General features: G+C 37.5%; 1 protein-coding gene across 1 annotated transcript; it reads left to right on the top strand.

Annotated features, from left to right (window-relative positions):
- Positions 1-11,483: 11,483 nt before the first annotated feature.
- LOC110897813 (E3 ubiquitin-protein ligase RHA1B) lies at positions 11,484-12,182 on the top strand. Its single transcript, XM_022144542.2, has one exon. The coding sequence runs from the start codon at positions 11,529-11,531 to the stop codon at positions 12,027-12,029; it is 501 nt and encodes a 166-aa protein (XP_022000234.1). The 5' UTR covers positions 11,484-11,528; the 3' UTR covers positions 12,030-12,182.
- The last annotated feature ends 215 nt before the right edge of the window (positions 12,183-12,397 follow it).

Raw genomic sequence — 12,397 nt, 5'->3', positions numbered from 1 at the left:
AACTTCTTCTTTTAGAATGTTAACAACTTTAAAGATCCTCGTCATCAACATGCACTCCCCCTCAAATGTTGATTCATTCTGCATAACACTCTACCACAAACATAAGTTTTATGATAAACGTTTAAGCATATAGACACCACTTGAAGATCACGAATAAATCAAACAATTCCATACTGATGAACCACTTGAAACTATATTATTTTCTTATCAAAACAATACACTTTCCCAAACCATCTGTTCATCATGTTTAGCACTTGGAATTTTGAAAATCAGTTCTTCAATATCAGTTGTTGAAAATCTTTTTGACTTTTCAAAATTTATGCTAAAACACATCAAAAATCTTTTTGGATTTTCTGTAAGAAAGCAAATGCAGAAATGAACTATTTACAGACAAATTTTTTTTATGAGTTTGTGCAAGAGGATCATATCAGTTTTGTGACAAATCATTAACACCGTTAAGCTTTAAACATTATCAGTTCTAAACAATTTACCTAGATTGTCAGTATATTGGTCCACTTTAAATTTTCACACAAATTACAATCGATTCGAGATACGATATTAATGATTTAGAAACTTAAAGTTAATTGTGTATCACTCCACTCGAATATACTCATGTATCCAGATCCCAATGTTCAGTCTTACAGGTGAGTATACCACAGATGATATCTATAAAGGGGTTATATGCGAGGGCCGTGAGAGCTCAGGTCGATACTTCCGTATACGCAGAGAGATGACGGCTTCGACTTTAGGTGGGTCCCCTTTAGAGGATCTTTTGTTACAACAGCAAAGATTATCAATTTTATTGTTTAATCAGATTGCTGAGGGCGAGCTTATATTTCAAAGCTTTTTGCAGAAAGTATTATTCGGGGACTAGGTCAGTACTTCCATACAGCAGAAGTCCCGGAATAATACCCCAGATATCACTGAGTATAAAGACCTAGTATCTCAGAAAGAGGGACCTTTCAAACAAGATTTCAGGGGTTACCCATATATCCAAGAATAGTTACCCACGAATCAAGCAAGTTTGAATTAGGTTTATATCTCGTTTCAATTTACTAAATGTGCGAAAATCTAATGACACATCTGCAGTAAGATTGTTTATCACAATTTGACTTTACATTTCTTTAGCGTGCTGTGATAGTCCACTGATGTACTATCATTTCCTCTTTTTCACAACAAAACTCATTTTTGATTTTATCATGTTTTTGACTTTTTCAAATTTTCTAATGTTTTTGGATTTTCTGAAATTTTCTACTCCCCCTAAAATGCAAACACATTAAAGAAATTTGAAAACTATCTAAGCTCTTGACCACTAGAAACATGAAAGAAAAACAAACTATACAGAAATATGACAACCGATATCAAATCACATCAAATCGCCATTCTCTTGGCATAAACAATCAGAACCCCCCTATCAACAAACTATTTTCCCATTTAGATTTCAAAACACTTAAGCTTGTTTTAATCAAAATGGTTTTTCCGGAAAATAAGTTTGATTGATTTTACCACTTGTAGGAATATCAATAATAGATTCGGGGATGTGGTTCATCATATTGTCTCTCAACAATTTGTAGGAAAATACAAGTACAACTTAATGTCCTTGATTTACCATATGCAAGTATGCACAATCAAATCGTCTAACCACTAGTACAACAAACATAAACAAACCTCTTTACCGTTTGTATGATTGACGTTACCGAATAAAACTCAAGAAAGATGCCGATTCATGCTCCACGCTTACCAACCTGGGAGCTCCGGCAAGTCAGGTTTTTAGTCAAAGAAAATATCCACCCAAGCCTGACCAGCCTTGGGTTTCACCGAGTCACCAGCACTCGGTTTTCATAAAATTCCTTAACCCCCTTGACTTTTCGATCAATCATCTTACCAAAGATATGTTGAACTTTGGGATTAAAGACCTTTTCAGCATCAAATTCCTGTTTATCATTATAAAATTGGTTAGAAATTTCAACTTTACCAATTTTCTTTTTATAATTCTCAGCCCGAAGTGATGGAAACTCCTCATCATTCACGATCGGAACTGATTTTTCATCTTTTAAAACAGCTTCACATTTTGAAACAACTTGTGGCTCAACTGATTTTATGGAATCAGTTTCATCGCCAGATGATAGCTCCTCTGATTTTGACCTATCAGAATCATCGCTAGAGCTTTCACCAACTTTCTTAACAACCCATTTCTGGTTGTCAGATTTAGCTCTCTTCTTGTAAAACTTGTTCGAACTCTCACCAATTTCAAATGTAGAATCTTTAAACAATTTTGTTTTATCAATTGGTGGTTCGAACTCAACTACTTTCTCTTTGAGTTTACGAAATACTCCCTGTTTTGATTGTATTGCCTTAGAACAATCTCGGGCAATATGTCCAACAATGTTGCATCGAAAACAGGTTTTCGTATCTTTCTTCTGTTCAGCCATTTTCTTCAATTCATCTTGCTTCTTTGCAAGGAATTCATTGTTTGACTGTCTCCAGAAATCTTTCTTTTCTTCTTCTTCAGATGACGTTCCTGAAACAAATGTCATTTTTTATTTAAAATCACAAACATATTTTTCATTTTTCTGTTTTTCTGTAGGAGTAAAACCTAACCCTTTCTTTTTGAAATTACCGTTATGGTTTGATTTCTTATGGAAACCAGAACCAGAACTGTAATTCTTTTTCTTGTTTAATCTTTGTTGTACTCTTGAGGTGTAATTTTTAGGTTTTTCATTAAGACATAAGTCTTTTATTTCAGAAATATTAATTTCTGTGAGTTTGAAAACCTTGTTTATCAATTCAGTTTTGACACCTCTTATTGGAAATTCCTCATCAGAATATAATTTGTCAGAATCATTCAAAGTATAAGCAACTTTAAACAATCCATCATCCAAATTAGATTTTGATAACAAAAATTTTCTATCATAAACTATTTTGTCCTGTTTTTCTGTTTGACATGGAGTGCTTGACCCAGACTATGACTGTGACACAAACTCCGACTTTGACTCCTCTATCTCATCGTTTTCTAACACATGATCCACGACTTTCTTCATCAATTGAGACTGTTGATCAGTGTCAGATGATGTAAACACAATATCAATACTATCTAGCATGTATACTGACGACTCCGACTCCCACTGTAAATTTGTTGCCTTTTTGACTCTTTCATCATTTGGATTTCTAGCCAGATATCCGTTTTCCAACGAGGATGGACATCTGTTGTAACTAACACCTTGTTTCTTACTAGATGGCGTCTTTTTAGTGTCTTTCTTCTTTTTGGTCTTTTTCACTGGAGTCTTTTCTTCAACTTTTACTTCTGAAACTTCCTTTTCTTCAGTTATTTCATTGCCTTCAAATGCCTTCAAGCTTTCAGCCATCGGATAAATCCTGTCAATGACATAAGATGAACATGAGTAACTTTTTAATAAACGGTTAACTCTTTCAGTTTCAATTCTTTGAAGTTCAAGTTTCTGTTCGAGATCAGCACACTTTTCAATATAGTTGTTTACAACTTTTTGTTTGACCATGAAAGCTCCCTGAAGTGTTTTCATTGCTGTAGCCTGTTCTTCACTTGTGTCGTTATACATATTCATTGCCCGATTTAACACATCATATGATTCTTCAATCTGTTCATGTTGTGGATCAATGAACTGTTCTATTTTTTTACAACTTCACAATTTTCACAAGTGATTGGACTCTTCTTTGCAATGACTTCTTCATTAATCTCGAACTTTGGAGTTTCTTTCACTTTTCTTCTCACAATCGGTACTGTCTCATCATCACTGCTAACCGGTGTTTTTTCCTTCTTCTTTTTCTTCTTTGCCTTCTCATCCTCACTGTCACTTTCTGCTAACATCTTCAAATGTTTTGCCATTTGTCTTGCATAGTATTCAGTATCATCATCACTTTCATCTTCAACTTTGGCAACAAAAGTTGTGTAAGTTGTATCTTGATCAGGAATATAGTTATCCCAAGTGAAATTCTCCCAGCTAAAACCCTCGGGTAACTTTTCATCATCTTGATCAATTACCAAGGCACTACCATCCTTTCTCTTCAAACAATCTTGATTACCTACACAAGCTCTCTTTCCAGAATCTTCAATTATAGGTCTTCCATGTGCCGTTTGTGCTTGATGTTGATTCTGTTGAGATGGTTGTTGAGCAACTTGATGGTAGATGGCTTTTCGATAGTAATCATTATTGTTGTTGAACGGATTTTGAGCCCCACTTGCTTCGCGGTTAGTGCACTCCCTCTTGAAGTGTCCTTTCTCCCTGCAACGAAAACAAGTGACTTTAGATTTGTCGAAACCTAAAGTAGAAACATTAGCCTCACGAAGATCATCTCTCCCCGTGATCTGCTTGAATTTCTCAGCTCTTCGTAACACGCTAGCCAAACACCACTTTATGTCCATCAGCTCCATCTCTTCAGCATCTATCTGGTCGTAATCTTCCTTTGTTAGCATTGGATTTCCGATACGACCTGCAACAAAACAACTGTAAGACTCTAAAACCATTCCTAATAAAGACATGTGGTTTTTAGCAACTTCCTCAGAATAATCTTGATCATTTTCAAGATTTAATACAATATTGCACTGAAGTTTCTTCCCATTTTTTGTTGCTGAAATGTTTGGATCAAAAGATGGAAATGATGTGAAACTGATTTTGCTGTTTGATCCTGATGATGAACTTCCAGAAGTATTCTTGGCATTGTAAGCAGTTTCTATTTTCAGAGATAGATTTGGAGATTTCTCATTTACCCCTGCTTTATAATACAACCCAATATCATGTTCACCGTCAAAGTCTTTCATACGAACAATCTTTCTTTGTTCCATTTCCTGAGCTTCCAACTTTTCAATGAATTTGCTCATCGTTAACGTGCTGAAACCCTTTTTGTTCCTGAGCATCATCAGATATGTTCCCCACCTTTCATGTGGTAATGCATCAGCAAGCTTTTCGATTAACTCTTCATTGTCTTTGTTAATGCTTAACCTCTTCATGTTCACTAACAAATTACAATATCTTTCAATGATTTGCTTTGTACTCTCATTCTTCAATCCTCTAAACAAATCAAACTCCTTTTTCAAAAGTGACTTCTTATTTTTCACCATTTCTTGACTTCCAACAAACTTTGAACGTAACACTTTCTAAATTGAGTATGAACTCTCGTTGTGTTGTAGCAATACCATAATATCTTCCTTCACAGCTTGTTGTAGAAGACTTAGCATCATTTTCTCATTCTTATACTTCCTTTTGTCATCGGCACTCATATCTTTAATCGCAACTTCCTCTTCATCATCGTTTAACGGTCTCACATACTTCGTTTCCACACACTCCCATGCATCAAGATAGTTAGCTTGTACCCAATTCTCGAAACGACCCTCCCATCCTTTATATTCTTCAATGTTCAATAGTTTGGGTGGTTTTTGCATTGTTCCCGTTTCGTTTTCAAGCATTGTAGTTTGTGCAACAGTGATCGGGGTACTCGGAGTAGCGAATGCGTTGTAGAACTCCTCGTCCATTTTCAGATTTCAACAATTTTCTATAACAGTCCTTAAAAGCGAAACTAGAATGATGAGATGTTCACAAAAGCGAAACCTTTAGTATAATGACACAAGAGCGAAACTATTCTTGTTCAAATAAGCGAAACCACAGAGTTGTCCAAATGAGCGGAACTACTTGATGTTCAAACGAGCGGAACCTTCTGAAAAGGTGACACAAGAGCGGAAGTAGGATGATTTTGGAGCGGAACCTTTGAATTTGTGCAGCTATGAGCGAAACAATCCTGTCACAAAAGCGAATCTATGGAGTGTCCGTATAAGCGGAACCTACTCGGAAGTTCATTTGACCCATATTTAATACGAATTTTAACACCAAACTTTCCAAGGTTTGACTATATCCTATTACGCACAATCCTTGAAATTTTGAGCTGATTTTGACCAGTGAAATTTCCTAAACAGATGAAAGAAAGTGTAGAAGATAGAAATTTCGATGAATTCCAGTTATTCTCTGTAGAACTCCTCCTCCTGAAGCTCTGATACCACTTGTAGGATCGTGTTTCGACCCGAACGAGTCGTTCAGAGGAGTTTTCGTCAATTACAGGTGCGGAAAACAAGTAATCAACGTAGAAACAGCTTGCAAATCACTTTAAACACCTCTTTGCATTGATTTATGACAGTTTACATCCAAATCTCGATCCGGCAGCACTTCGGTACGAGTTACAAGACCGTTGCTTATGGTTCGCTTATGTGCACCTATTTATAGGTGTTGAGGTTCCCTCCAAGGTACATGGACACATAAGCGGACCTGACACATAAGCGAACCTGACAAATAAGCGGCCCTCCTAGTGACCCATAAGCGGACCTACCAGGTTAAACCTATATGCTATCCTATTTTCTCATAAAACATGCCCTGATCTAACAATCTAAAACTAAGACTCGATACAAGACGAAGTCGACAGATGTAGTGCACCAACAAAATTACAGCACACGGGTAAGAGTTGAGTACATGACACAAGAAACAAGAGTATTTGGCACATATCGTACCAGCTTGGTAGGCTGCCAAAGCCTCAGCCACACGGGTGTTAATCAAATTTGTCAGTTAGGCATGTGTCATCGCAATGTGACCACGCCCATGGCCTCGTCCGCTCATGATTCTATATAAAAGAAGAAAAAGGTTAAGAGTCGAGATAAGGTAGGAGTCAAAGCTCATGAAGACTTCTACAGACTACTGAGTTTACATCAATCAACAGAGTGGAACCCCTTTCACACTTGTTAAGGCTCACTGGGATTCACATGCACCCCACATTATTATGTGTGCACCCATAATAGCAATGTGATTTGCATACTTATCTCAGCTCCTCCCAACTTATGCTAAAAGATTCCTCAAATTCGAGTAGCAATACAGAAGATACCACAAAACGTAAACCACGAAAATCTAACGGAATATCACACTGTGACTCTATCAACAACATATCTTAGGCAAATACACATAAGTTCAGTCTGTAGTGCTAAGCGTGCAGTCACATGCAACATTATACAGTAGTGTACTCTAGATATGCTATGCAATAAATAAACGAGAGACGAACCTTGCAATCTGGAGCTGAGTGTCATGGTCGATTTCGAAGCTGTTCGGTTATAGTCTGGTTTTATGAAAACGTTTTAAAACCTAGTTCACTATAACCAGTGGCTCTGATACCAAACTGTCACACCCCCAAAATACCACATGCGGAAGAACCGCGGGACGTGTGACGTACCAGGATCCAGCCACCAATCACATTGAACTATAATAAATATTTAAATAAAACATTCCATTCATTTCATAATTTAATTCCAATACATAAGTTAAAACCAAAGTAAACGTTCTTTGGAAGCATAATGTAAACGTTATTCAACTGTTTGAAAAACAAGAGTTCAAAGCCACAAAACATGTATCCATGAGTCTCAACCCATGACCACTCCAGCACTCCCAGATAGCAAGTCCATAACCAAGAATCTAACGACCTGCAAGCATGCAGACAAGTGTGTCAGACGACGCTGGTGAGTTCAAAGTTTGTTAACGCGTTTTAGTTACCAGATATAAGTATAAAACATTTCAGAGATTTGATGTTGTTAATAACTCGATTACCGCCGATGGCTCCAGATTATTTGCCCTATTCCCCAATGCCTCTATCAAAGCAATGGTCAAGACTGGGGTCATTAGTTCACGCCCGTCTTCCCCGGTACGGTGTGACGGTGCCAAACCTAAATAGCACTATTAACTAATACCTCGTTGCCTCCCCGACAACAAATCGGTAAAAGGGACTTAAATGATAGATATGAGTGTAAGAGCCAACATCCCAGGTTTAACATTCCAGTCAAACCCAATAACCCGACATTCCTCCCCGGAACGTTACCAGATATCCCTCCCCGGGATGCATGCTTGGAAAAAGGCACTGAACTCACCTTGGTTTGCTCGGTTTGTTAAGTTACCCGTTCCAATTTAATCAATCAACCCTTCCATGGTTACCAGATGAAGTCAGTTTCATAATCACTTAAGTCACGTATTTTCACAGTTTGTATTCATCTCACAGATTATCTCGTAACACATAGCAAATACTCATTCTCATACATTCATCATCATACACATTATGCATAGTAGAAACTATTCTGTTAATTTGTCCACCTATAACATCTCCACGAAAAAACTATGCATCGTGGTGCTCCCTTACGGCGAAAGACCCCTTCGGCGAAGGACTAACCTTCGTCGAGAATACTTACGACGAAGGACCCCAGTGTTTTGCCGTCAACCAGTCGACGAAGAACCATGTTCTTCGTCGGGGCGTCTTTCGTTGCTGCCGTCAACCGTTAGTTAACTTCCCAATAATCCTGTAACAACTGTTAACAATTCCTTGGGCATGATTATCAGATCAAACAACAGTTATTTTCCAAGTTCAACAAACCCTAGTTGCTATTCATTATCACACTAATAACATCACAACATTTAACATCTAATACATGCCCTAAATCATAAAATAACCATATACGATCCAGATTATAACATATATGTACCCGATGATCAGATCAAATCAACACAAAATACAATCAACCGGACGGTTTCATGAGCACTCAATAACAAGCGTTCCTTTAGATTATACCCAAGTGGTTTCATTAATAATTCTTATTACATACAAACCTACTACATCATGTACAGATACGATTTAACACCCTATCATGTAAACATATAATCACTTATAACCAAGGAATCAAGTAGAACAGTGATAACGAAAACTAACCGAGATGGATAAAACGAAAAATCACGAAAAGCTTAAAGGCATAACTATGGTTGCCGTCGCGTGCAAGGAAAGGAGAGAAAAGCTCTAGGGTTTTACGTTTGCTCTAAGCTTTGTAGATTATGAGGAGTTTTAAAATAAGAGCAGCCCATTCTGGGCCTCGAACGACCTGGGCCGAAGCCCCCTTCTCGGCGAAAACCTGCTCGACGAAGAACCCATCCTTCGTCGAGACTAAAGATGGCGAAAAAACCCCTTTCTTCGTCGAGTGAGATTTGCGGTGAAAAACATTAAATAATTATATTCAATATTTCACATTTAACAACCCAACTTTACACATTTACATTTAACATTCAAATAACTACTCACAACATCACATAGACGAATTGAAATCAAAAACAGGATTACGAAACAAGTGATTCGTAGGAAAAGGACCTTGAAATCTCGGGTTGTCACAGAAGGCTTCGACTTTGTCTCTTGGAGGTAGAGTAACGCTTATTAAATCAGTGTTGGAATGTCTCCCTTGTTATTTTTTCTCGCTATATAAAGTTCCCGTGGGTGTTGTGAATAAGTTGGAAGTGATTATTTGGAAGTTTCTGTGGGGTGGTGCTGGGAGGGATAGAAAGTTGAATTTGGTTTCCTGGGAGCGAGTTTCGTCTCCCATTGATCGTGGTGGTCTTGGTATTAGGGACCTTCATTCCATTAATAAAGCGCTCCTCCTTATGTGGGCTTGGAGGTTTAAAATCGAGAAGGATAATTTATGGGTTAAGGTTATATCGACCATTCATGGGCACAAGAGATCTTGGGAGATCCTTCCCTTAAAGGCGTCATTGGGAGGTGTCTGGGGCAATATTGTCAAGGTGGCTTCGAGTCCGATATTATGGCCGACGATAGGTTTTGGAACTTTTTAAGGGGAGAGGTTGGAAATGGTGCGGATGTGGCTTTTTGGCTTGATCCATGGCTGGATAAGGAGCCTTTGAAATGTTGTTATCTAATCTTTTTCGGCTCGAGTTAGATAAAAAATGTGTGGTTCGGGATAGAATCGTGAGGCCGATTTCTAATCCTGGAGCCAAGTGGCAGTGGAGTCGTCCGCCGTCTTCTAGTGCTGAATTGGCTAAGTGGTTGGATTTAAATGTGAAGCTTCGTAATGTTGTGCTATCGTATGTCAAAGATAAATGGTTGTGGATGGGTGATGATTCGGGAGTTTTTAGCGTGGGTTCGATCAAAAAGATTTTCGACATTAATAAAGACTTTAGTAACAGGTATGTATGGGAATGGTGTAAATGGATCCCTTTAAAATGCAATTTCCTCGCGTGGAGAGCTGAACAGGAAAGGCTGCCCACTAGAGTTGAGCTCAGCAAGCGGAATGTTCCGGTTACAGAGGTTATGTGTCCGTTTTGCGCGTCGGGTGATGAGACAGTCTCACATCTGTTTACAGCTTGTGAATTCGCCACGGCGGTGTGGGTGAAGGTTAGTCGGTGGTGTAAAACTCCGTTTCCGATGGCGTTCTCGTTCAGAGATATTTTGGAAGGGCACGATCACAGTGGGCTAAAAGGAAAGGCGCTAATCGCTTATAAAGGCGTTATGCTCATCACTTGCTGGTAGGGGTGTGCAGAATTCATTTCGAATTCGAAAAATTCGAAATTCGTTTAAATTCGATTCGATTATGAAGAATTTGTTTCGATTATAAGAATTCGAATTCGAATTCGATTCAATTCGAGTCAAGTAAATCGAATACGAATCGAATACGAATTTATAATTTCAAATTCGATTCGAAATTCGAATAAAAATTATACATTATATAACTTTTATTAGGCTATACTATAAATTATTTTCAAATTTTTTTCAAAGTATTAAGATTACCCATTACCAAACCCACTACATGACACATTACTAAAACCTAAGTAACAAATCTATCAATAGATTTCTAAGCGTAAAAATATTAACTTGTAATGTGGAGTGGTTATTCCAGACTTCTCATTTTGAATTTTAGACTTGTGGTACTTTATTTAGAACTTTTTAAGATGATATTGTGCTTTATGGCTGCTTTAAAATTTATGTTTCATTTTGAAAGTTTTTTACATGTTTTTAAAGAATCTGAATTAAATCGAATTCGAATTTTTAATCGAATACGAATTGGGTCTTTTATTCGAATACGAATTCGAATCGAATTCGGTAGGTTTTAATCGAATTCGAATCGAATACGAATTCAAGGAAAAATAAAAATTATTCGAATAATTCGAAAATTCGATAATCGATTCGATGAACACCCCTACTTGCTGGATGATTTGGAAGGCTAGGAACGAGCTCATTTTCTCGGGTAAGGTGCCGAAGATGGAGGACGTTTTTTATGCTGTTAAAGCTATAGGTTTTCTTTGGTTTAGAAATAGATCGATGTTTAAAGATATGTCTTGGGTTGATTGGTGTAATTTTGTATAGTTTGTTGTAGTTGGTTGCCGCCCGCCGGTTTTTTTTTTCAGTAATGTTGCCAGTGTGTTAATGAACTTCTCCTTTCAAAAAAAAAAAAAAAAAAAAAAAAAAAAAAAAAAAAAAAAAAAAACCTATTCCACATGATTAGGCTAGTAAAGTTGGCAAGACAATCATCATAAACATGAACATCTCAACAAATTTCTCATCAAACTACAACCAACCCCCTCAACTTTTCCCTTATTTCACTTTCACACCCTTTCTTCTTAATATATATAAACAACACCACGAATCTCACTGCCTTACTCTATTCCTCAGAATTCAACTAAAATCTCTGAAATCCAACAAGTATGGGTTTCCCTGTTGGTTACACCGATCTACACCTCCCCAAACTCTTTCTACACCTCCTAACCCTTCTGGGTCTCATCCGTAAACTCATCTCCTCCATCTTCCGATTCGTCGGTCTCGGCGCTTTCCTCGAACCTGATATCTCAACCGACCAGACCCGAAACGAACATGTTACGCATTTCCACTCAATATCCGCTGTCCTGATTCGCGAGCTCCTCCCGGTTGTTAAGTTCTCGGAGCTAGTGGATCCGCCGGAGAGCTGTGCAGTTTGTTTGTATGAATTTGAAGCCGGTGATGAGATCCGGCAGCTTATCAATTGCCGACATATATTTCACCAGTGCTGTCTGGACCGTTGGATGGATCATGATCAGAAAACTTGTCCGCTTTGTCGGACAACGTTTGTACCTGATGATTTACAGGATTCGATTAATGAACGATTGTGGGCGGCTTCTGGTATCGAAGATTACTATGGTGATTCATTGTTGGTTAGTAGCAGTTTGTGATTAGTGTTAGAAGTTAATTGAGTTTAATTTTTGGGGAACTGGTTAGAGGTTAGAGAGTTGTATAATCAATAATGTATATTTTTTGTGCAGTAAAAAAGAAAGAAAGAAAATGTTGTATAGACCAAACAATGCATAGAGTTAAGTTATATTCTGATTTTTTTTCTTTGTGTTAATCTATTTAATCGAGATTAATGTCTTAAACACTTCATATTATGGAACTTTCATGTGAAAAAAGGGACTTTCGTATGACTTATCAATTGCAAAACAAATTAAAAAGAGTTGTAGCACTTTCTTTCTGCATGGAGAAGTCTCACTTTCTCTTAAGTCTCCACTCAGTTTTGATATGCAAGTCTCTAGATTATTTGTTT

The sequence above is a fragment of the Helianthus annuus genome, chromosome 13, assembly GCF_002127325.2.
Source record: "Helianthus annuus cultivar XRQ/B chromosome 13, HanXRQr2.0-SUNRISE, whole genome shotgun sequence".
Classification (NCBI taxonomy): Eukaryota; Viridiplantae; Streptophyta; class Magnoliopsida; order Asterales; family Asteraceae; genus Helianthus; species Helianthus annuus.
Note: the sequence above shows the minus strand (reverse complement) of the source record. Positions and strands in the feature narration are given on the sequence as shown.